This window comes from Amaranthus tricolor, chromosome 1 (genome assembly GCF_026212465.1).
Source record: "Amaranthus tricolor cultivar Red isolate AtriRed21 chromosome 1, ASM2621246v1, whole genome shotgun sequence".
Taxonomy (NCBI): Eukaryota; Viridiplantae; Streptophyta; class Magnoliopsida; order Caryophyllales; family Amaranthaceae; genus Amaranthus; species Amaranthus tricolor.
Window position 1 is genome coordinate 41,926,196 of NC_080047.1, and position 26,435 is coordinate 41,952,630.

General features: G+C 34.2%; 1 protein-coding gene across 2 annotated transcripts in view; it reads left to right on the forward strand.

Moving 5' to 3' along the window:
- The first annotated feature begins 2,067 nt into the window (after positions 1–2,067).
- The window catches only part of LOC130813371 (ABC transporter A family member 1), a 33,805-nt gene continuing 9,437 nt past the window's right edge, over positions 2,068–26,435 (forward strand). The window contains exons 1-29 of one of the 2 annotated variants that reach the window (XM_057679203.1): positions 2,068–2,429; positions 4,864–4,943; positions 5,485–5,656; positions 6,937–7,019; positions 8,667–8,883; positions 10,565–10,794; positions 10,897–10,957; positions 11,078–11,164; positions 12,247–12,479; positions 12,587–12,701; positions 12,779–12,868; positions 13,660–13,817; positions 13,897–14,009; positions 14,504–14,610; positions 15,212–15,274; positions 16,357–16,443; positions 17,177–17,275; positions 17,352–17,536; positions 17,825–17,879; positions 17,978–18,049; positions 18,329–19,024; positions 19,463–19,641; positions 20,787–20,997; positions 21,798–21,881; positions 22,791–22,832; positions 22,940–23,036; positions 23,856–23,983; positions 24,072–24,176; positions 25,165–25,311. In XM_057679203.1, the coding sequence (XP_057535186.1) occupies positions 2,343–2,429; positions 4,864–4,943; positions 5,485–5,656; positions 6,937–7,019; positions 8,667–8,883; positions 10,565–10,794; positions 10,897–10,957; positions 11,078–11,164; positions 12,247–12,479; positions 12,587–12,701; positions 12,779–12,868; positions 13,660–13,817; positions 13,897–14,009; positions 14,504–14,610; positions 15,212–15,274; positions 16,357–16,443; positions 17,177–17,275; positions 17,352–17,536; positions 17,825–17,879; positions 17,978–18,049; positions 18,329–19,024; positions 19,463–19,641; positions 20,787–20,997; positions 21,798–21,881; positions 22,791–22,832; positions 22,940–23,036; positions 23,856–23,983; positions 24,072–24,176; positions 25,165–25,311 (4,083 nt within the window). In that variant the 5' untranslated portion in view covers positions 2,068–2,342. Of the gene's footprint in view, positions 2,430–4,863; positions 5,005–5,484; positions 5,657–6,936; positions 7,020–8,666; positions 8,884–10,564; positions 10,795–10,896; positions 10,958–11,077; positions 11,165–12,246; positions 12,480–12,586; positions 12,702–12,778; positions 12,869–13,659; positions 13,818–13,896; positions 14,010–14,503; positions 14,611–15,211; positions 15,275–16,356; positions 16,444–17,176; positions 17,276–17,351; positions 17,537–17,824; positions 17,880–17,977; positions 18,050–18,328; positions 19,025–19,462; positions 19,642–20,786; positions 20,998–21,797; positions 21,882–22,790; positions 22,833–22,939; positions 23,037–23,855; positions 23,984–24,071; positions 24,177–25,164; positions 25,312–26,435 lie in introns of those variants that run through there. The other variant, XM_057679207.1, reaches the window with a different exon arrangement.

The window sequence follows — 26,435 nt, forward strand, 5'->3', positions numbered from 1 at the left end:
CTTAACATTCGCATCTCTACTACTTTCACTTTATTCTTATATATCTTTTTAACTGGCCAACACTTTGCTTCATACAATAAGGTGGGTTAAACAACTCGATAAACTTTACCTTTTGATTTAGTCAATAAAATTCCTATCACGCAATGCCTTAATGCATGCTCTCCATTTAAGCTATCAACCTCGAATTTGATTCATTACATTTTTGTTAAACTTCTCGTTACTCTAGATTACCGATTCTATATATTTAAATATGGTTGCTTGTGAAATAACATCTTCTTCGACAGACATCTGAGATTCCCCTACTTGCTCACCCCCACTAAAATTGCATCGCAACTATTCTTTTTTATAACGACCTATTCGCATCTTTATGCTTTCCTTCTATAGTTACCCTCCAATCTTCGAGCCTCACACTAACTTCTTCATTGGCTTCTACTACGAGCACAATGTTGTTAGCAAATAGCATGTATCAAGAAACACTTTCACAAATAGATTTGGACTAATCACTAAGTATTAGTTATACTCCTTACGTTTCATTGTGTTGGTTACATTGACCTTTGCACAGTTTTGAAGCATGATTCGTGTCAAGCTATAAATAATTTTTATAAAAAATTATAATAAATATGTATTAGAATTTTATACATCGAAACAAATGTAATGAAATCCCATATGTATATACTTTTGATAAATTATTAATCAATGAAATACCTTACATGAAATTTCTTTCATTGTATAAATATTCCAAAGGTAACATTCAAAATGAAACATAAGGAACATTTAAAAAAAGGGCTTAGAGTCGACCCTTGATGCAAAGTCACTTCTACTAAAAAAAAAGCATGATTATCCCTACAGGTGACTGAATGCTTACCATGACTCTATCAAACATATCTTGTATTGTATTATTATATTTCACTATATTCCTTTAGCATCAAAGCTATCCCATATAAATAGTTTGTGGTATATTATTAGAAACCTTCTTAAAATCAATAAATACCATATGCAAAATCTTTAGTTCCTTATTAGTTACAATAATATAATTATGTGAAATATTTTCCTTTTTTTTTGTATCGTGCACTTCATTTTCACTCCCACGTTATTACAACTTTTACGCCTTATTTAGTAAAGTTAGTGTAAATTTCATGACAAGTTTAATGCTCTTGGTTTTTCTCCTTCAACAATCTTAATTTTTTCACAAAATTCATTCCAATACATTGACATTTGAAAATGTAGTATCAAGTGCTAAAGGAAAATTGTGAAAAAAAAATATTTTTTATGTTCAAGTGTTTATTACCATGAAAATGATATGATACATACTATGTAAATTTACACTATGAATCATTTCCATAATCACCAATTAATACCGATAACATAAACAAGCCTTTAATTTTTAGTTGCTTCAATTCAATATTCTTTAATCAATCCGAGCTAACATAGGAACCAATTGTTTATTACTTCAAACTTCAAAGTAAGGTTAGTAACATTATTTTAGTCCTAAATAAACACATAGACCATATCCCATTGGTCATACGAGCATCTATGATGTAATTTGAAATGAAATTCAAAGTGTTTCTCCTTTGGTTTATAGATTAAAGTAGAGTTGTTTTATTTAGATCACTAGATAGTGCCCGTGCAATACATAAAATTTTATTAAAATTTATGACATATTTGTATAAATTAAGATTTTATAATCATTTAATAAATAAAATTGAAAAGATTTAAAAAATGATTGAAAAAAAAGAAATAAAATACATGGTTTTCTGATACATTAAATGATATAAGTACAATCAAAGATATAAATATTAGTCATAATAACAATGACATCATCATTGACTTTTGGAGGAAAAACTTGTTGAGGTTGTGACACATAAGCAATATTAAAAAGGGATGATGTCATCCGTGTTTTATTTTAGTAACAGTTATAGATAAATTAGATAAATTTCAAATTATAAATTTTAGATCGACCAAAAATCAAAGTTTTTTCAATTTATTTTAAAATTAAATCAAATTAAATTAATATTAAGTGAGTGTATTTCAAATGCCTCAATATCCAAATTTTATCCAAAGGAAACCCATAAATTTCCTTCATGTTGAAAACAACATATACATTGAATAAACAAAATCTAAAGGAAACTTCCCAATTCACAAAATTCCAAACCCAACACTTGTCTACACCTTACTCTTTTCAACTTTCTCCCGCCCGCCTGCCCGCCACCTCTTGACTGCTTTTATTCTACTCTAACTTCAACTAAACACTTCTTTATTCTTCATTTTTTACTCCATTTCCGATGCATTTCCGGTGACTCGCTAACAAATTAGGGTTTCGTACTTCTCCCTTTTCGGTGATCATGGGGGAATCAAAGCGTCAGTTGAAGGCCATGCTTCGCAAGAATTGGCTTTTGAAGATTCGTCATCCTTACGTTACCTTTGCTGAGGTTTCTGATTCTTCACTTCCATTTAATTTTTTTTAATTCAAGTTGTAAATGGTGATCGTCGTTCTGCTCTTTGATATTTTTTTGCTGTTCTTTTTGCTGTTTTCGATGAAACAGGTGCACACGCAATTGATTTTTTTTTTTCAGTGTCACTTTGATCATTTTAATTTTTAAAATTTTTTTAATAACGTTTCCACTTTACGTGAATTTAGGTTAATCCGAGATTGATTCAATTCAAGTGTGATTTCAATTGCAACAGGCGAATATTTTTATCACCGGATGAGCATTGAATTTTAAAATTTCTTTGTTTCATATGCCTTTTATGGCAGTTGAAATGTGTTTACTTTCTAAATTAGATTAGTTGTTATATTTAACTAAAGTGTACACTAGATTGGAAACGTTTTGAGTTTGTTTGACTTAAAACGGTAATAGCGTCCGACTTTATTCTGATGTCAGACTTTTTGGTTGAAGTTCTTTAACTGATATTTGATGATTATAAAATCCACTTTGTGTATTAAAGCCGGTGATTTCTCCTCATTAGGAAAAGATGCGGTTTTCATACACTTGTGGAACACAATGTTGCACTCATTATGATGCTTTCAGAACACCTAATTTCCCTACTTATAGCACGCTTTGAAAATAGGGACGGATTTTCTTGAAGTTGTAGTGATAGAAGAAGGAGAGGATATATCCCGCGAGAAAAACTTCTGACTGATTGGTTGGCTGAGTGAAACCTCAATTTTGGGGTTTTAGGCCCAAATAATAGATTTGAGAGAAGATTTTGCACCTTTAGTTGTCTCAAGCTGAACAAATGAATTTTAAAAACTAGAATGCGAAGATAGAATGATTAGAATTGCACTTTTTGGTCATATCATTTCAATATGATGCAGCAGGGAGGGGGTGGATCTATTTCCTATTTGGTCAAGCCTAATATATTGAAAGTAAGTGGATTTACTACGAGGCACCCATTTGAGCTTTGGTTGGCTAGTCAAAACTTTGGATATAGTTGTTTGGTTTACATTTCTAAATCAATGAGTATAGTAGCAATTGTGTCATTAACCTACTTTTGAAAATGGAACCACGAGCTTCCAAATGAACCAAGAGAGGTTTGGATTTCCTTTGGTTTTTGAATATATCAAAAATTTTAGAATATTTGTTCAATTAACACTTGTATTATCAATTCTTAGAGCCAAAAATTTATTTCTTTTGTTTTCAATTATAATGGATTAAAGTAAAAGGACTCATCAAATCTTATGTGAAGATGAACATGATGTTTGCTTTCAAGGGTGAATACAAATGTCTTTGTTGCATATCAGACTGTTAATGTATATATAAGGACCTTTCCTCTGTCCTCAGTAGTAATTTGGAAAATTAGCTATAATGGTGAGAGAATTGATGCTTGTGCCCCCTTGAGTTTACACCAGCGACTAAGAAACCCGTGATTCCTTTATCAAGTCAATGGTGCAAACTCAAGGGGACTAAGAAAAAATTATGGTTGGGGGGATCAAACAGATTTTTTTATACGTTTTACAAGTTCGGGGGGAGTTTTATTAATTTTTATAAATTTGTAAATGAAAAATACTTAAAATGTTTTTCCCCTCTTGTCTTTAGTGCCGATGAACAATTCATCAGGTTCACGGCTATGTTAAAGTTTTGATTAGAATAAAAAAGGTAAATGGTCTCTCACTCTTTATTCTTTTATAGAGAACTGCATACATTTAGGGTATTGGGATATTTGATGCCATTATGGAAGCCTTACGTAAAACTTTTTCTTGAAGGAATTTCGATATGTTTGTTTGGATTTTTAGTATTCCATTATTTGGCTATTACACTGAGAAGGGCCTTATTGCTATACACTCGTGTGAAAGTTTTCTACTTCATTCGTGTAACAATGTTGTGTAAGCTCCCAAAATTTTGATTGAAGAAGTATGAATTGTATTTTTTGAGTCTTTTCTATATACTAGTTGAAAGAATAGATGAATATCCTTCAACTGTTTATAATCTTTATATATTCTTGAGGTGAGAACAAGAACGATTTCAGAATATTACGAGTGCATTCTCTTCACCTTATTTTTAGCGTAGCTGTGTAATGATCTTGTTTAGCTCATAATGTAAATCATTTGAACCTGAACTTGTTCGACTTGCTAGGACTCCTGAAAGATTTTTGGCTTATTAGGCCTCATTGGAACTTATGTGATCACATACGTGCTTTTTTTGCCGCTCGGTGCCAAGCATTGGATATCTGCAATCTGCATGTGTATTTGGGGAATGTGTGTCAAACTGTGTGTTTGTTTTTTCCCTATAGAAATATTAGTTTATGTTTTGTGTTTGTTATTTGAATCTATGCCTGTATTATTTTGCTTATAGTCAGAAGTGGTAAATACGAACTGTGTGTTTCTTTTTTGAGTTATTTATTGATTAAAGTTTTTGTGTGTAGATATTTCTTCCTACAGCTGTGATGCTGATGTTGATTGGTGTTCGAACTCAAGTTGACACACGTATTCACCGTGCCCAACCGTATGTTGCAATAGATTTTGCTGTTGTGTCCTGACTCTATTTCCCCTCTCTGCAAATTAGAGTTCGGAAACTTGTCCTTTCTTGTGTGTTATGGTTTATAAGAATTTATTTTGAAAGAACTATAATGGAACTATCAGAAACTACAAAGCTTTCAAATTAAATTGAAGATTGAGTACTATTTATCTATCTATCTTATTCCAATTTAAGGGTTGTGCTTCAAACTTCTAATTGGAGGCAGAATTTTCTATAAAAGGAATTAAAGGAGTTTTTTAAAAATAATTAAATCCAGACATGTCAGGCAACTTCATTATGGATGTTTGGAGAACAGAATTGTAATTTAAGAGTCATTACTCTGTTAGTATCCTTTAATCTGATATCAAGAATAACAAATTTTGGATAGTTGTCAATTTGTCCTTGTTTCTATTGTTGTGTTATGATATTTTAAAAGTTTTTCTATTAGTTTTAACCTGTAAAAAAAGTTAACTTGTAAAGTTGAACATTTGCAGAAGTATAATGGTGCCTTTCTTGTTGAATCTTTTAGGTATATTCGGAAGGATATGCTGGTGGAGGTTGGCAAAAGTGATATTTCTCAACCGTTTGATCAGATTTTGGAGGTTTTACTAGCTAAGAATGAGTATTTGGCTTTTGCCCCTAACTCAAGTGAGACAAGCACAATGATCAACTTGTTGTCATTGCGATTTCCTTTGCTGAAGGTCTGTGTTGCTTGGCCTGTGTAATTTCCTTGCTTCATAGTCAAGCGTTGCTACTGCAATTCATTTAGTTTAATCATTTATTAAGCTATTTCTGTAATGATAACAACTGTCACAGATTCATGGTTTTCTAGTTATTTTTCCATGTAAGTTGTATCCTTGATTGTGAATTCATGAGTCATTCCGCTTTATTATTATTTTAACTATTTCTGTATTATAAACACAATGGATGAGACATTCTGTTTCTGAGAAGTTTTATTTGGGATATCTCTCTCTATATATATCAACCAATAACTGTGGTTTTCTTCTGCTTTAATGGCACCCATTGGACTCACATTTTTGTAGGTGTAGGGTATTCATTTATCACTAATTCTTATTGAGGCCGTCTCACCGTGAGACAACTTCAATTGGATCAGCCCAAACTATTCTTTTAAAAAAATTGCTTCTTGTACAAGTGGAAATTCAGTTTTTATTGTTTTTTTTAATGTTTTTTTTTTACTAATGGACCTTTTGTATGGATTCGTCTCACGGTGAGATGGTCTCATACAAGACCGGCTATTCATTTATTTTATATCTCTAAAACTTTTTAAAGGAGTTTCTTAGACATTCCCTTGATGGATTTATTAAGTTCTTTGGTTAATTTTGGTCGTTGCGTATAGACATGTACATCTGTCAGATTGAAGGTACCTGGAAGAGTTTTAGAATAGACAAATACCCAACTCCGAACAGAATAACTGTGGAAGAAATCTTATTTTTCACTTGGATATCGAGTTTGGTGGTGATCTCTGTTCTACCTTCCCTGGGTTGGGGGAGGATATTGTGTTTGTTTTTTGTGCTGGGATAAATCATAAATGTAATACTCCCAAGTCTTATAACTATTTTGGAGCAACCTTTGAATTAAAGTTATTTTCTGTTGCAATGTGAGTTATTTTTGGATGAAATTTGTTGAAAATTCTCACAAATTAGGCGACACTATTGTTGAAACTCAATTTTATTTTACTGCCTGCATCACGTTGTATTCAACCGACTTGTCATTCTTGAAAAAAGAAAAAAGTGTCACCTTGTCCGTTGTTTGTAAGGCTTAATTAAGTCCTGTTTTTGAATTATGGGGGAAGGGGACTTGAAATTTAGCTCAGTTTTAATGATCTGATCATCTTATTTGTCTAAAATCATCCATGAAAGATGAAATATCCTTTACATGTTTTCATTTACCTGAATCACATGAGCCTGAAATATATATTTAAAATTGAGATTTATCCTGTCTTGTTTTCCTTTCACCACAGTTGGTTGCCAGAGTCTACGAGGACGAAGTGGAACTTGAAACCTACATTCGCTCAGATTTCTATGGTACCTGCAACCGAAATAAGTGAGTCACAAAGCTATACTCATTTTCAACTAACCATTGTCAGAATGTTTGTTGTTTCTTTATTTGACATGGTGTTCTTCCCTTTCAAAGATGAATCTTTGATTAATTTGAGCATTTTTTCTATTTAATTGAAGTGTATTTACATGCTCTTTTGGGTGCTCTTAGTTGTGTTCTTCATTCATTTTTACTTATTTGCTACTTTGTGTCGGGTTTCTCTTTTGCATGATTTTCCATGGGTCCTCTTCTTGAATAGATTGATTTTGTAACATTGATTTTGTTTTCGTATATCTTTGATGCTATGTTCTTGATTTGTTTAGATTTAAATATGTAATTGCTTATGTATTTATGTATATCTCAATAGAGAAGAATGGGCCAAAGATTTGATGTTCTTTGGTTTCAATTTATGGACTAAAGTAAAATGACTCATTTTGCTTAGAAGGCTCAATTGGAAACAACCTCTTTGTTGGTTTTATCGTTAGCTAGGGTAAGGTTGCGTACATTCGACCATCCCAAACCCCACCCTAGGTGGGAGCCATTTAATGGAATTAGAGTAATAGCGTGTTGAAATCTCAATAGAGATGAAATTTCTGGTTGGTGGCTCTAAATTAATATGAGAGGATAAAAGGACATATATATAGTTGCTGGAATTTTGTTTCAGTGTTTCGGATTTTCATGAGTTTTTGTTGATCTTTGTCAACCATTTCTTTCCTTTCTTTGGTTATTTATATCTTTGAATCCATTAAAAAGGTGGATTTATCTTTCAACTTTTAAATTAATGTTCTTGAAATATGATTTCAGTCTATGGACTACACTTTTTTAGAGCATTGCATAGCCATCAAATATTTTTCCTCATTCCAAGCTTTCTTCCGCTTTCTTTTGCTGGTACATGAAAGTGAACACAGAATATTCAATCTATTCATCTGAAATACATTTTGCAAGTTTTGATTGTAAGTCATGTATGACCAACTTTGACGTGCTTAGGATGTAAAATATTTTCATGCAGAGCGTAGACCCATAAGTTTGGAGAACTGGAGACCCTCTATTTCGAAGTAGCAAGTTTTTTCTTATAGTTCTTTTTTTGGGCATTCATTGTTTAGTTGCTAAATTTTACGGTTTCCAAAATGAATTGGGCCAATAATTTTTTTTAGATGCTGTTTGGGCAATCATAGATTTATCGTCTTTGTTTTGGTTGGTTTATTGAGAGGATCCTCTACTTATATCGTTTCTTAGTTTGTTACAACTTTTTCTTATTTTGCTACAACTTTTGTGGATGTACATTAGGTCCCTTATTTTGATGGGGGGCAAAAATTTACAGCTCTTTGGGACTACTGTAAACTGGCCCATTAACTCATGTGCACTTTTATTTATGGGAAGTTGGAGATGATGTTTGCTACCAAGGGTCAATCGGAAACAATCTCTTTGTTATCACTAACAAGTGTATAACAAGGGTAAGGTTACGTACGTCTGACCCCCAAACCCATCCTAGGTGGGAGCTTCTTCATTGCATTAGGTATGGAAATGTTTTTTCAATGTACATCTGTTGGTTTAGATTTACTACACGGAAAATTTCTTGAGAGACCATCACATACACAATCTGTACATCTACTTTTCACTGTGAACTGAACCAATTGTTTGATTTTGTTTCAGGAATTGTCCGAATCCTAAAATCAGGGGGGCTGTAGTATTTCACAGTCAAGGTCCCAAGATTTTTGACTACAGTATACGCCTTAACCACACTTGGGCGTTCTCTGGGTTTCCTGATGTCAAAACCATTATGGATGTTGATGGTCCTTATCTTAATGACTTGGAGCTGGGTGTGAACACCATTCCAATTATGCAATATGGCTTTAGTGGCTTCTTGACTGTATGACCTCTTTTCCTTTCTATTATCACTTCCAACGATTTCTCACATTTCCTACCCATGTCTTCCTGCCTCTGTTTAATTTGCCACTGATATGTAATTTACTATAATTGCTCATAGGAAAAGCAATGCAGTGCCAGGTTGGCATCTGTATCTAAAAGAACCTTGGGGATGGGGTAGTTTATTAAGGGAACATGTGTGGTCATGTATCAGCTATTCAGTTCTCTTTCGATCTTCCTGTTAGACAAGATTTTGAAGATGTTTCAACTATGGATTGTGTGATTCATGGTTCAACTCTATTTTACATATCTAGTGTCGGATAAGTGTCCAATTTTGCTATTATTTAATAATTTTTATTTTGGCTCCCTGATAAAATGTTGGAGTATCCCATTTTTTTGTGGGATTGTTTTGTATTGGACATGGGTACTTGAGGTGAAATGTAGAGTTAGGTTAGGCTTTACCCGTGTACTTCAATCTGCAAATCCTTTTTGTTCCTTCAATTCCTGAATGGATTGTTTTGGGAAGCTAAACTTAAATGCAATTTTGTCATAATGTTTTGTGCTCATTAAGTAATATTGTAGGTTTGGAGACTTTAAAACAGAAAACAGTTGAAGTAGCTTTAAGTATTATTGATTGTTTGAAGTCTGAACTCTGAGCTATATTTTGCCACATTGAACTGCTACTTATAAACAACATTTTTTGCCATATCGTATTACCACTTGGTTCATACTAACATGTTGTCTTTTGATTAACAACAATTTTGATTTCTCCAATCTCTCGATTGCCTAATCTACGCTCTAAATACCATGCCACTTGTTGGCTTTTGATGATTTTGTGCCTACCATATATTAATACCATCAGCATGTATAATAACCAAATAGAAAAAAGAATGCATTGTTACCAACATGATCATACGTTTCCTTTTGTAAAATTTTACTAATGTGTATCTTATGAGAAGTTAAAAAATCCTTTATGTTACTGTTTTCTACACGGGACCCTAATGCCTTTTTTTGGCCATTTGAAAGATTTATTCCTATCTTTTTGGTAAAATTACTCTCGCTTTATGATCTAGTATGTAAGTTTGAATTGTGTCTATATAGTATATACTACTTTTACCATGCATTTTTGTTATGAATGAATTTCTGAATATGTGAGTGTACTAGACTTAAAAGTCTTTAGTATGCTTCATACTATAAAATAGTTCCAGTTAAATTAGTACCTATAAGACAATAACAACTACAAGAATGGTGAACATCATGATTGTGGTGCATATTTAGTGAGAATGTGGTACGGGTGACAGAACTAACTGTATAACCTTGCACTTCATGGGCCCAATGATTCATTGCATGATAACTGTTAGTGGCAAATTACAAACATTGAACATCTAGACCTTTAAAATTCCATTGCTCTGTTGCTTCAAACACCTTTCTTGTCTAAACCTAGGTGTTTTTTTAACAAAACTTTTATTTGAATTATGAAAGAAGGGTTCCTATTCTACGACATTACAACCACTTTAGTAATTGTTAGTGCATTAACTGAGGCCTTCAGCTATGCTATGTAGTTATTTGACTATAAAGCAACTTATTTTAGCTGGCATCTCCACCAGCTTTGCACTTTTGTCCCCATTAATTTTAATCCCTGAAGGCTGTGATCTTTATTTGTTCTTATCTTACTTTTGGTGCAGCTTCAACAAGTTATCGACTCCTTCATAATATTTTCTGCACAGAACACTGATAATCGCAGCATCTCTGATGGTTCTTATGTTCCTGAGTTGAAATTCTCCGACATGGTCTCCCTACAGAAGTTTCCTTCAATGCTCTATGTCCCTTCAAACATAAGGCTGGTTCCATTTCCAACTCGTGACTACACTGATGACGAGTTCCAATCCATAATTAAAAAAGTCATGGGAGTACTGTATGTAGCTTTTAATTATACAAGAAACTTCAGTCTGCAAAGTATAAGTTTTAGTTGTTCAGATCTTTGATTTTTCTTTTGTTTATGTATTGTGATGATCAGGTATCTGCTGGGTTTTCTATATCCAATATCTCGCTTGATAAGTTATTCTGTCTTTGAAAAGGTTGGATATCAAATGGCAAGAACTTCAGAAATATTTTCTATCTTGAAATATTTTCTTAATTGTTCATGATGTCGAACTTAATAGTATTTTTGACTTGTGCTGATTCTGTTGTTGTTCTAGGAGCAAAAAATCAGAGATGGGCTTTATATGATGGGTCTTAAGAGGGATGTTTTCCAAATCTCGTGGTTTATAACATACACTCTTCAGGTATATCATGTGCTGCACCTTTTGAAATGGCATTTGGAAAGCAACTGTTATCCAAAACTTTCTTCAAAGCAACAACTTGCATGTTCCGCAGTAGCTCAAAAGGCTACATTAATAGTTAGGAGTCTTTGTTTATTTATCAAAGTTTACTAGTTATGAATCTTGTTTATGTCTCGAATTTTCTTTACTGAATTTTCCATAAAGTTGTCAAGTTCCGTTTTAAGGCTACTACACTTCATGTCACTAGAAAAAATATTGAAGGTTTTGTGATGATATAAACAGAAAAGGTTGTTTCATTGAATTCAGTTACTGTTTTGGGCAACTGACTCTGGATGCAATTTGAATAGAATGCAATTAATAGAAGACTTTTGCTTAAAATTGATGACTGATTCTATAAAATATTAATTTGAAAAAGAAGTTTGTTCATCTCATATTTACACTCTTGTTCAATCAACAATGAAATCGCTAATTTGAGAATTAGAGAGAACTAATTCGCTACCAAATTGCATATGGGTACAAGAAAATTGAGATGGAAATAGAAGGGGGAAGGACCAAATTAGGAAACACCGGTTTTTTGCTTGATCTTGTTTGATTTTGATCCCCTTTTCTTTTCACTTTGTTTGGATAAGAATTTAGGAGGGAAGAGAAAGGTATAGAATGGGGGAGAGGGAAGGGAAGTGAAGGTGAGGGAATAATATAGGAAGTTCCTTTGTTTATTAGGAAGGATAGGAAGCGAGGGGAAGAGAAATTTTCATTTCCCTTGCAAAACTTTTTTCCACTTTTGAAGAGATTTGATTATCAAAAAAATGAAGGGACTTAACACTTATAAATCCTTTCCTTCCAAATTCCTCTCAAAAATTGGTATTCAAACAAAGGAAATGATACCTCTCCAAATGCCTCCCTCTCCTTTAGCTCCAATTCCTTCAGTCCAAACAAGGTATTAATCTGTACTAAGAAGTGCCGAGTTGGCTGTAAATGACTCATTTCAGGATTGTTTGGCCTGTAATGATAACTTGATTTTTGTTTGTTTTTCTGTATGAGAACATCGACTAAATGCATTTTCTTTGCTTCTTCCTTATATGCAGTTTGCAATCTCTAGCGGGATCATTACAGTTGTCACCATGTGGTCTCTTTTCGAATACAGTGATAAGTCGCTGGTGTTTGTGTACTTTTTTTTCTTTGGCCTGAGTGCAATAACACTTTCTTTCTTAATTTCTACATTTTTCACAAGAGCTAAAACAGCGGTGGCTGTTGGGACACTTTCATTTTTAGGAGCCTTCTTCCCTTATTACACTGTCAATGATCCAGATGTTTCAATGTTAGTACTTGAATCTTTAACAATGACATTACTCAATTGGATTCATGAATTTTGGGTGTTTATTTTATCTTTTTTTTATTTTTTATTTTTTTTTTTTACTTTTCCAGGGTACTAAAAGCTACTGCATCATTGCTTTCTCCCACAGCCTTTGCGTTGGGATCAATTAACTTTGCTGATTATGAGAGGGCACATGTTGGATTGCGTTGGAGCAATATATGGCGTGTATGCTAATATTTGTTTGATTGCATTCTTTGTCTTAGTTTACTTTACATGCTGATTTATGTGTATGACCCATGTAGGAATCATCGGGCGTCAACTTTCTGCTTTGTTTGAGCATGATGGTATTTGATGCAATATTATATGGTGCAATAGGTATCTACTTGGATAAGGTATAGTAACTGAACTGCATGAATGTTGGGCTGCGGTAGAGGAGGAATTATCTGTGGAAATTTGTACTTCTTACTACTTTGCTTGCTTTTCTCGTCTGTTCCTGTATTTTAACTCTTCAATTCTGATCGGAAATGCCAGCTATATTATGATCTAGTGATTAATTTTCCTTGGCAAATGAAATGCTATTACACAGCAGAAGTTTTTGGTTTTATAGACATCTGCACAAGACAATATTATTCATTCAATTTGCAAAATTATAGGCCTTTCTGGTGGTCATTGCTTTTAAAATTTGACCTTTATTATCAATCAAAATATGGTTTGCCAAGGCATATGTTATGATTTCTTGCAGTAGATATTTATTTATCAGTTTTTACTGTACTTTGGTTTTGGGAATGTAAGTAATAGTCAAAGTTAATTAGGATTGATTTTTTAAAGTAGAATATATGTATGGGACTTAGAGAGTACAAAAAACTGAATGGCTTATCATGCCAAAACAACCACAAGTATTCTTCCTTCCTCATCATTAACACTTCTGAGTTCCAATTTTTAAGCAAAGAAAAACTATGTTCCACATGACTGTGAGTCTTTCTCTAATGGTTTTGTTAGAACTAGTTTTTAATTTGTATGGTTATTTTTCTTGGGTGGTTAATATTTTCCTAAATGTTAAGGTTGTGCACATTTGACACCCCTAATCATGCCTAGGTGAGAGCTTAGGTGGCGTTTGGGGTAATGGAGTGTTGTAGTTGATATTTTCTAACCTTTAGTATAAAAAATCTAATTTTGTATTCAGGTACTTCCAATAGAAGATCGTGCACAATTTTCATGGAAGAATATATTACCTAATTTTCTTCGGAGAGAGAATGATAGTGTGAGAACTTATTCTTCTAAATCTGGTGTGAAATTGGAGGGTACAAGTTTGGAGATGAAGCAGCATGAAGTTGAAGGCAGGTAGATTGAGTTGAAAAAAGGCTATATGATGAAATCTCCCTTTTTTCCCCCTTCTTTTAGCTTAACAATTTTTGTGTAGGTGCCTTCAAATAAGGAATCTTAATAAAGTATATGCCTCGAAAAAGGGAAAATGCTGTGCAGTTAACTCATTGCAACTGACTTTGTACGAAAATCAGATTCTTGCACTTCTAGGTATGTATGTGATACATCCCTTATGTTTATTTTGCATTACTTCTAGTTGATCTACATTGTCTAAGCTGTCAAATATTCATTTGCTAGTGATCTTTCATTCGATATGTGTACTTAAAACTATGTGGATTGTAACTTACTGCATGCCTTTCCATGTTATATATCACACTTAGCTTTGGAGTTGAAGAGGTCAAATTCTTTGTAGAAGAAACAGAAGAATTTCAAATAATTGCTTAACTAGTAAATGATGTTTCATCTGTCAATCGTCTGCTTTCATGAACTATTTTGTGAACAAGTTAGTGTCGAACCAAACATGAGAAAACTGAATGGCTTTCTAGTTCTCCGAGTCCAAATGAGACTGAGATCACATTATTTTGTTGATATTCCAAGTCATACCAAATAGATTATGGTACTCTATGCTATCTTGTAAGACTACAATTGATTCTTTCTCTATAATATTAATACTCCTACCTCAATTTCCTTCTTGGATTATGTAGGACATAATGGGGCGGGTAAGAGCACTACCATCTCTATGCTTGTTGGGCTTATTCCTCCAACTTCTGGAGATGCTTTGGTTTTCGGAAGAAATATATTGACAGATATGGTAAGTTTCTCTTCGGAAGATTATTTAGCTTTCTTTTATGCTATATACATCATCTTCATTTGTGAACTTGTATAGTTGCTTAAGGTCGATGGTGATGCTTGTTAATTTTCTGCTTCTTGTAACCATAACTATTAATATATTATGTATACTGTTTGAGTCCTTCCATCAAAAAGGATTAATCTTCTTTATCTGTAGATTTTTCTGCTTTGATTGTGTAATAAGAAAATTAATTCGTGTATGTCACTGACTCGCTGTTATCTAAGGTGCAATAGATTCAAGGCAATTTTGAGGGTATTGCATTTGCATGCTTTCTGTTGAAGTTTCCCCAGTTCCAATCTTTTTGTTGCTGAAGAATTAGTTTGTGTCTTCATTTGATATCATAATTTCAACATCTAATGGTTGGTTTTTTTAGTTTATGTTTCTGAAAAACATTCGGAGGCATTCAGTTATGGCGATTTTGTTCACTCCTTTTATATTAGTAGAAACAGTGACGGAATGAATCATTTTTGTCAACTAGCTCATCTTTGGTGTTTATTGGTTGTTTACATGTTTTGATGTTGTGGTTCCTGTCCAATCTTTTTTTCTTCTTATGCTTATGCAGAATGATATCCGCAAGGACTTGGGGGTGTGCCCTCAAAGTGATATTCTTTTCCCGGAACTAAGTGTAAGTATTTCTAGAAATTTGGTTATTGTATACCTAAATACTGCATATAAATGTTTATTTCAAGCTGATTATCCAGATAGATGTAAGGATGTGAACAGCAAGTCCTTGTCCGACCTGGGAACTGCTGGTTAATCACTGGGGTTTTTATGGCCGTCTGATTTGGTGATACTGTATTTGACTGATGGTTTAGGAAGATTATCCTTAATGCAACTGAAAAAGTATTATGCCTAGTAAAAACAATCTTAGATTTCACTTCCTTTTTAATAGTTATGTTAGAGAGAGAGAGAGATAACGATCTTAGATTTCACTTCCTTTTTAGGGAGAGGGGGTGGGGTGGGGGTTATGCATACGTATCTAAAGAGTGCGGACTATGACATGCTTCTTGCTCTCCCAAATCTAGTGATTGATGCAAATTTTAGCTGTAGCCAGCAACGATGCTAAATGAGTTATATTCTAATCATAGTGCAAAAATAAAGTCGCATCGCATCACATCAGCCGTGTTGCAAAGGTTTTCAAAAAAAGACTAACCATATTTCCCGCGTTGTAAAGGTGTAAAATACCGCTTTTGTGGCCGTATCAAGGGATATCTCATGAGTTTGACCTATGTTTAGGCGTTACATTAACTGCATTACTCCCGTAACCATATCACCGTTCCGTTACCGCATTTTTGCACTATGATCCTAACTTGCTACAAATCACAAGATAAGTTGGCTCCTGTGAACTATAAAGGTACATAGATTCCATTCTCATTACATATGCCACAGAGTTGGTTTAAAACAATTGCAGTATGACTTCCTATGCAAGCCATTCTATACACTATCTGGCAACAAAAAAAAAATACAAGGAACTCATAGCGTTTTGCATGGGGCTGAAAAAGTGAGATGGCTCTTATGCTGGTGGTGACTAGATTCATTGAAGTCATTGCTTAGGAGTTATTTTCTGCATTCTAAATGTCAATGCCCTGGTCAGATTGCCTTTTGTATTCTTCACTGTAGATTTTGTTTAAGTCAACTTTTCTTTTTTGCATCGGTGATTTGAAAGTATAATTCTATATATGCTTTGGCGCAACTCCATTGATGCAGGTGAAAGAGCATTTGGAAATATTTGGCGTATTGAAAGGTGTGAAAGAAGATGTTCTTGAAAGTGTTGTGGCTGAAATGATTGATGAGGTATTGTCAAACATTTGTACTGCAAATTTCTGTTTCTTGTCTTCAGTTTGTATCAGTGACGGAAACTTGCTATCTTGTTTTGTTTTGTGTTACCTTTTCAATGTAGCTCTATGATGGAGTATTATTAATTTTATAATTTTACTACCACACATTACCAAAGGTTGGTTCTCTCTATATATATGTGTGTAGGTGTGAGTATTCAATATGCATATACAATTTTATATGGTAACGACATTCTTGAAATCGTCGTGCGAGGTATTTGTGATTATAGATTGTTACTTAAAAGTATTAAACTTTAAAGTTCTAAAATTTACAGAGATATGCTTTTATTGTTTTTTGATGGGTTTATTATTACCTATTTGTCATTTGGTTGGAGTTAGTTTTTGCACTTTTGCTAGTATAAGATTGTGGGTTCTGATATTGGTGCGTGCAAGTTCTACATTATCTATTGGAATATAATGAGAAACAAATGTCACTTACCCAGCGGAGGGCAACATGTGGTAAAAGTTCTAGAAAGGAGATTTTTAATTTTAGTATAGTTCTGTGGAAAATAAGGACCTATTAGATATGAATGGTATTTCCCGTCAGAAATCTGAAAACATCAAGCAGAAGTTTTTTTTAAATATTGCAACACTATGTTTATTGTTTCTGGATACCGTATATTTTTTCTTGGCTAATTTTCCGTTTCTAAACATTGGTGAATGGTGGCTTTTATGCTCTGAATTGTTGGCAGGTTGGTCTATCCGACAAAGTTAACACTCTTGTAAGTTGTTTATCTGGTGGTATGAGAAGGAAGCTTTCCTTGGGAATTGCACTTATAGGGAACAGTAAGGTAGAACATCACTTTGATCTAGGGATTCATATTTCTTGTATTTTCTACAACTGATTTTTAAAATTATCTTTCACAGATTATTATTCTAGATGAACCTACAAGTGGAATGGATCCTTATTCAATGCGCTTGACCTGGCAGCTTATAAAAAAGGTTAAGAAAGGAAGAATTGTATTATTAACAACACACTCAATGGATGAAGCTGAAGTATTGGGAGATCGTATAGCTATCATGGCAAATGGCTCTTTGAAATGTTGTGGAAGGTTTCTTCTTATCTCATGCATCACCATGTTGAACTGAAATGTGATCAAAGAAAATGAGCTATCTGTTTGTTCTGTTCCTTGAAGTTACATGTTGATTTTTAAACTTTAATGTTATTACGTGTAGGAGGGGGGGGATTAGAATTATTTCACTGAAAGAACTCGGATTGGGGTTGTTTGATGGTATGTCTCTAGGCGTATTTCCCCCCTAATGATTGGATACTTTTAAAAGGTGTTATAAATATGCATTTTACCTACCTACTCCTAAAATCAAAATGTTTACTTTTACAGCTCCCTCTTCCTGAAGCATCAATATGGTGTTGGCTACACCCTTACTCTAGTGAAGGTTAGCTTCAGTTTTGTGCATATTTGGATCATAATTTAAGTTAGTTTCTCAATAAGTAAGTTGCTTCTAACAATTATTGTTGCCTCTTTTATTTTCAGACTGCGCCAGGTGCTTCTTTTGCTGCAGATATCGTTCGTCACCATATTCCTTCAGCCTCTGTTGTGAGTGAGGTAATTCGTTCTTGACAAAAAATTGGGATACTATACAGTTTTATCATATTTTTGGTACTTTCTTATTAGGATCAAAAAACTTGAAGAAATTGATTGATCTTGGACATAATGATGTCACTATTTTGGTATATACCCATAACCACAATGTAATTTTTGTATGAATCAATGGCTGTTGCATGCGAAATTTGAATTTGAATGTTTCGGATAACCTGGCTGAATATCTGTGGTTTAGATACTATGATAACCTTGCATGCTTATATGGGGTATCTTTTTTCTTAGGTGGGTACAGAAATATCTTTTAAGCTCCCTTTGACATCTTCATCTTGTTTTGAGGGTATGTTCAAGGAACTTGAAAGCTGTATGAAGAGGTCAACATTGGACTCTGCTGCAAGTGCTTCTGAGCATGAGTGTGTTGGTATTGAAAGTTATGGTATCTCGGTAACAACTTTGGAAGAGGTATTTTTGAGAGTGGCTGGATCGGACCTTGATGAATTGGAGTCTGCAAAGGATGAAACAATTTGCCATGATAGTGTTGTTACTCAAGCCTCTGAATATCATCCTTCAAAAAAAAACTCCTTTGCAAAGCTTTGCGGAAGTTACAAGGATTTTATAATGGTCATGTGTGTTATTGTGGGAAGGACTGTGAAAGTGTTCTTTGCTGCAGTCTGGTGGTTCATCAACTTCCTATATATGCAATTTTGCTGTACCTCTATACTTTCAAGGTCAGATTTTTGGCAGCACTCAAAGGCATTACTTAAAAAGAGAGCCATTTCTGCCAGGAGAGATCAGAAAACAATTGTTTTTCAGATTCTAATCCCAGCAGTCTTCCTGCTTTTTGGACTTCTTTTCCTTGAACTGAAGCCGCATCCTGACCAGAAATCTATAACATTTACGACTTCATACTTCAATCCTCTATTAGGTGGTGGTGGTGGTGCTCCACTTCCGTTTGATCTATCTTATCCTATCTCAAAAGATGTATGGTGCTCAAAATTATTTTTCCTAGATTTCTTCCTTGCCTCTTTTCTTTTTGTTTAAATAATACTCCCTCTGTTTAATTTCAAATGTCCCATTTGCTTTTTGCACGTTTGCCAATGCACTAATTCAATACTTAATTACTTAATAGCGATAATTTTGTATAATTAAAAATTATAAAAATTAGATATTAATAAAACCTTATATTGAGACGAATCAAAAAAGATCCCATTTGACTATGTTTTAATGAATGGATTAAAAATAAAATACAACTTAAGAATGTTTGATGAATAGTAACCCAAAAGCAAATGGGACATTTGAAAGAAACGGAGGGAGTATAATATTTTTGATCATTTCAAAAAAATTTGAAGAAAAACTTGATGAATGATAGCATATAAACTTGTGCATGCATCAAAAGCTTGAATATGATTGCTATTTCAGATTGCATCACAAATTGACGGTGGCTGGATTCAGGAATTCAAACCAAGTACCTACAGGTTTCCAGATCCACAAAAGGTTCTATCAGATGCCATAGAGGCTGCTGGGCCGAATTTGGGCCCAAAGCTACTGTCTATGAGTGAATTTTTGATGTCTAGCTTGAATGAATCCTATCAGTCAAGGTTTGAACTCTACTTCTCTGCCATCACAATTTTTCGTTTAACTTGCAATCTTATTTTTGAGTTCACTATTGGATGTTAATAGTACATAAGTGCAATTTGAATATATTTATGTTTCTTATTTTACTTAGGAGTTAAGGTTTAAGCTCTACTTTAATGCCATCACATGCTCTTTCCCTTTCATGTTAGGTAACTTTGCAATTTATTTGACCAGAAAGATACTGACAACAATACCGTAGCATTAATCATAGTGCAAAAATGTGAACGGTCACAATTTCGGTAATGGGGTGATGTGGTTTCCTTATCTTGGGTACGAGCCCATTTTAGCTATGGGTAGGCTTACTTGGCAGTACCCAAGATAAGTAAACAAGCAAACTTAGCTTGGGTACCCAAAGATAAGGAAACAAGCAAACAGGCAAACTTTTCCCATTTCAACCTTTTTTATTATAAGACAAATTACGGTCACGATTTAAGTTTTCTTGTTTTCTTATCATGGCTATGAGCCCATTTTAGTCCTTTGCCTACCATCCAGTTTTGCATGAAAAACGATTCCCTAGGAACTTTTATTGATCTTGTTTAATAATAAATATCATCGTTGCATGGGTGGTATGATGTAACATTAAAAAATAGACAGCTTAAGACTGTGCTACAAAGCCTAAGCACTTGTGTACTGACCATGGCAGATCCTTGGATTACCTGAACAGCCGTAGGATAGCCCATGACCATTTCTGATTGCTAGATTGTGGTCGTATTCATGGTTATATGTAATTAGTCTCAACAAATAAATGTTCTCATTCATTTTTGTGGTTTTAGGACTTAGGAGCTACTTCATAAATTCATATAGTATCTTTCTATTTATAATTAGAGTTTCTGGATCTGTATCACCCTAACACTTCATTACTTTAATGCCATTAAATGGCTCCCACTTACGTGGGATTATGCAACCTAACCCTTGGTGATAGCAACAAGGTTGTTTCTGATAACCCCCTTGGTAGCAAACATCATAAGAAGTGCACATCTTTTAATGAGTTATTTTAATATAGTCCATTGCTCCATTATAATCCGAAACTAAAGAACTATATATCTGTATCATGGATCTGTAAATTTGATGTGGTTTCTCTTTTCATTGATTGTCTCTCACTGTGCAGATATGGTGCTGTTGTAATGGACAAGCCATATGATGATGGAACCCTGGGATATAATGTGCTTCATAACAGTACCTGTCAGCATGCTGCGCCAACGTATATTAATTTGATGAATTCAGCAATCTTAAGGTTTGCTGTTTCTGATAGTAACATGACAATCCAAACACGAAATCATGCTCTACCGATGACAAATAGCCAACACCTCCAACACCATGTATGATTAGATACTACTGAGATAATTTTTATTCTCTTTTGTTCAGTTCATAATTCCAGGTGAAAGTTTGATTGGCCTCTTTAGATACCGTACGCTGTGAATTCTACAATTTTCACCTGCATATTCCCCTTGAATGGTTGTTTCTAACAGGCAGTTTAAGAGTCTTTGTTCCTTATTTCTCTTCAAGTCTCTGAGGAAATAGTGTAGTGATTTTGACTTGTTTTAACGAATTTCAGTAAACTTTTGTTTTACTCTTTATTTTGGAGATCAATGTAGCAAGTCCGAGCCGAATCATTTCAAGCTCTTAAATGAAAAGTTTGTAATATCTGGTGCTGTTTACCTTGTGTAACATTCTGAAACATGACCTGTAAATAAGTTCTTTTTGGCTCAGCAAATGAATCAACTCAGGATTGTCCAATATATATCTTTATTTCATAGATCTGTCTTTGTGTGTATGTATGTGTGCGTGCTCGAGTGTGGATGTGCCTTCTCATGCTACTATTCTCTATTTTTTGATAAACATTGAACTTAATAAATTAAATTTTAAATATCCAACGCAGGCTTAGTCACCTAGTTAAGAGCACATAAATTTGTATGCGATCAAGATGCTGTCTAAAGGAAGTACGGGCTTGCAAATGTTGCCTGTAGTCATGTTGAGTATTGTTGACACTAGCTTTTTTAAGACAATTTTCCCCAGGCTTTCTCTTTTGTTTTTTAAATGGACATGCTTTGAGTATCCTTTGCAGTGATATAACTTGGACAATTTGTCATACAGCTCATGTTAAATTCTTGACTTGCAGGATCTAGATGCATTTTCAGCTGCAATTATCGTCTCTATAGCTTTTTCTTTCATCCCTGCATCATTTGCTGTTCCTATAGTAAAGGTATATTTTATGTTGTAGGATTTCATTTTCTGTTTTTATGGAAAATGTTTTATTTTGGTTTACTGTCAATCATTCATAATGACCGTGTCTTCCTGAGTTCACAAGTTATTGGTTGCTTGATGATGGTAAAATTAGGCTTTGGTGAAACAATTATGACTGTATTATGCTTATGTAAGATCTATTTGTTGCGTAATGTAATTGTTAGAGTTTAAAGGTAAATGACGTTAGTTTTAAGTGGTAGATATTGGGTATAAATTAAAGTAGAATGTACCTCGTTGGGTTGTGCATGTGTGACTAGTGATGAAGATGGTTCAGTCAGGAAAGTTTATAGTTGGACAGAATGTGACTATACGGGAAGACAAGGGAGACCAAATATGGTTTGCATGGTGGGAGTGACCGGTGGGGTGGGGGTGGGGGTGGGGGTGAAGAAGAATATACTGAAATCGGGTCTACAAGTGCATACAGCATGAGACTTTCCAGATCGAAAACGATAATTGTTGCGGACATTCTCTTTAGTTGATTTGTTTTTATTTATGTAGCCAACTCCATGTTTTGGGAATAAGGCCTCGATGTTGTCTTTTTATATAAGATGTGGTAGATGTCTAACTTGAGCTTGAGATTTCGATCATGTTTTTCCCTCTGTTTTTCTGAAAGACATTTATGTCCGTACTTTTAAAATTCATTTGCATTATGTAAGTTGCTTTGAACTCCTGGCTCTGGACTGTGGAGTATGTGATGACCTGTTTCATTGCTGGGTTCACCTATATTCGACAGTAATGTTGCCCTCATTAATGTGGCCGTTATCTATTACCATTGCTTTCTTATGTTTTTGAGATGACTATAATCACTTAATTGTTGGCAATATTTGAGGACTATCAGTTTTGATCTAATAAATGAGTGAAAATTCAGGAGCGGGAAGTAAAAGCTAAGCATCAACAGTTACTGAGTGGGGTATGATGCTTTTGGTCCTCTCTATTCATTTTGGCTTATCTATTGTGCTGGATTTAAGTAATTCTCCCTTTTGGTGAAATTACATGTAGCCATATGTTTTGCCTCAGGTTTCTATAGTATCGTATTGGGCTTCTACCTATGTATGGGACTTCTTCAGCTTCCTTTTTCCCTCAGCATTTGCAGTTGTTCTTTTCTACATCTTTGGTATGCCTCATTTCTTGGGAAAAGACCTGTGTCACATTGGTTAACTAGCATTTCTAAAATTATAGTTTTGCATGCTCAATTTTTCAAGTGTAGAAATTTGCCTTAACAGTCTACTTAAAAAAGCGTTTTAACTATTCCAGTTTATTCTTTATGCTGTTGCCGTCCTTTAGATCTTTTTAGGTCTCACCCTATGGCAGAATACATGTCTTGGGTTGTACAATAAAAAGGGGGAGGATTTCAAAAACAGTTAGGAAACATGTTTGCTAAAATTTTTATTTACTGTTATTACTTTACCGGTCTTCATTTGTGTTATGTTTATTTGTTATCCTCTTCTGAATGGTTCTTCATAGAAATTTCTGTCTTAGTAGCTGGTGCACAATAAGTAGAATAAATTTAAGCTTTTCCCTTAGCATAATCGAGTTTGGTGCTATCAAAAATGGGGAGTTCTTTCTATATCTTCCATGTTTAAATTTTTGATTGTGGTTCTGTTCTGTGAATGATATATGAGTTTATGTTATAGTACTTTGGAAGTAAGCAAAGAAAATATGTTCTTTTACTCTGCTTCTTCTGTCCCTGAAGCGATCCATGAGTGGTCTTGTTGAGTTTTTTATTTCAGATTTGTTATCTGTTATGTGATGCTTCTCATTTTTCTTTTTGTTCATCGTGAGTGCAAATAACAGGAAATTCTTGTCGGGATAATATACTCTTGCAATCAACTCTTTCTTTTTTCTAGAAGTTGGATACTTGGATGTATTTTGTTTAATTTTTTTTTTCTTCCAGTTGTGTATCTGAGGATTAGAAATGTTTATTGGTCCACAGGTTTGGATCAGTTTGTGGGAATTGGAGGTTTCTGTCCAACAGTTGCCATCTTTCTGGGGTATGGATTAGCTGTTGCGTCTTCCACATATTGTATGACATTTTTTTTCTCTGACCACAGTGCTGCGCAGGTTTGTCTCTTCTAATTTTTATTGCATGGTGTTTTGTAAGTTAAGCAGTTTGGTTTTGTACTTGGCAGTTATAATGTCTTTTTTGTAGAATGTGGTTCTGCTGGTCCATTTTTTTACTGGGCTTATTCTTATGGTGATCTCCTTTATAATGGGTGTTATGGAGACAACTTCAAATGTAAATTCTTATCTTAAGGTTCGAGCTCTACCATCTTTTGCTGTGTTTCAGGTTTTGGATTCTTTTAACAGTATTTTTGTTTGCTTCTGTGTGTGCTAATGAAGCTCATTTAATCCGCTGCTGCAGAAAATTAGGACTTAATAGAAACTTATAATTTTATCATCATCTGAAATATTTATCATCATATTGATATTTCTGATGTTACTTGGACTCGTGTACCCATGTCGGACGCGGGTATGGGTTAAAATATTCAACTTGGCTGTTTTATGGGACAATTTCATGATTTCGGTGCAAAATGAAGTGCCCAAGTGTCATACCCTTGTTAATGTGTTGAGGATCAAACACAAGTACTTGAGGTAAAATGAAGAGTCTAGTGTCATACCGATCTTTGCTCATGCTCCAATGTTCATAACTTGTCTCAAGACCTTTATTTTAGAAGAAATTAACAGTGTTGAATATTGATATATGGTAGAAATCTCAGCATTGGATCTCTAGATTTTTATGTGTGCTCTGATAGTCTTGCTCGCTGATCTGGGTTGTCAATTCTTTTGCCGTTCTCCATATTGCTTGGAAGAGCCTCCTCTTTTCAGGATAATGATAACCTAATCCATTGTTTAAGACTTACAGTCCCTTAGCTGATTCCTTATTGATCCAAAAAAAGCGAAATGTTACAAAATGAATGGAACTTAAAATGCCAATGGTTGTTGCAACTTTTGACATTCTATCTATTAAATAGAGATACTTGCTAAATGCCCTTGGAATAAAGGGTGTTGAAACTTAAGTTTGCCATTTTTGGTATGTTTGTGCTGCTTCTTTCTCCTTGGTGTCTTTTTAATGCTGTAGCATGAAGGGCAAACAAGCTTCTAAGATTTGACTCTGAATGCTGTCTAAAGTTGCCTGCAATCAGTTTGCTTGGACTGAAAACTGACTATCTCCCTTTTCTGTTAGTTTACTTGACTGTGGTGGCATAAATGTCTTGAAAATTGATTCTGTTAATACTTTGCAGAACATTTTCAGAATATCACCTGGATTCTGCTTCGCGGATGGACTTGCATCACTTGCCCTTCTACGCCAAGGGATGAAAGATAAATCCAGTCACGGAGTTTTTGACTGGAATGTTTCTGGTGCCTCGATTTGTTATTTAGGTTTTGAGGTTCTTTCTAATCCCTAATTATTATTTTTGAAATGCTTTTATTCAAATATCTGATCCTACAGTTTGCTGTAACTACAAAAACACTCCATTACCCAATGACGTTAAGTGCTTCCCACCTAGGTTGGGGTTTGGGGGCATCGGATGTACGTAACTTTACCCATGTTAGTGATAGCACTATCAAAGATGTTGTTTCCGATTGACCCTTGGTAGAAAACATCATGTGCAACTTCACATGAACAAGAAATGCACTTTTAATGAGTCATGTTAATTTAGTCCCTTACAATCCAAAATCAAAGAAGTATAAATTTTTGGCCCCATCAAAATAAGGGACATAATGTAAAAGTGTGTTTCCTAACATCTTATGGTTACAATTGTTAAGAGGTGGGGGGAAGGAAAAAGGAGATGAATACACGTAATCTTATATTGTTAGGTACAAGAGAGGATGCTAGGTTGTGAATAGGGAATTGTTAAGGGTCTTTTCTGGTCACACATTTCTTCCTACTGTGGCAAAGTTCATTTGTGGATGTTGGCTTGGACAAGGATGAATTAATGTGGTGATTGCTTGAGATATATGGTTGCTTTTTGGAGTTAACAGGGAGCCTTAAACAGTTACACCTATGTTTACTTACATGTGAGGTGTGTACTAGTTGGAGGTGGCTGTTTGCCGTATTGAGGAATTTTGGGTTGAAGTTGTTGTTTTTTGCTGGCTATACATTCAGTTTGAGAGATTTTGAAAGAAAAATGAGCTAAAATGAACATTAAATGATGTGTTAGGACAATTTAATTCTATCTTTATTGTGGAAGTTAACTTGGGAATTTTTGGGAGTTACTTGATTGGGGAGATTGAATGGGGCTGGGATAATCTGTACTTTTGTTTTCTGGATGGGGAACCTGGAATGCATTGTTTGTACTCTTTGACTATTAATGTTTCCAAAACCAAAATTTTGGATTGTGTATTGCTAGATCTTGTTCGTCAAAGGAGAAAAATAGCAACAATATAATGTTTAGTGTTTTTACTTAATAATAAATAACTTTGAAGCATTGCCAGATAAATTTCTAATCTTGAGTTCAACCAACCTTTTGAACATTCTCGATGAATGTGAATTGTTTTCGTGTACTACAAG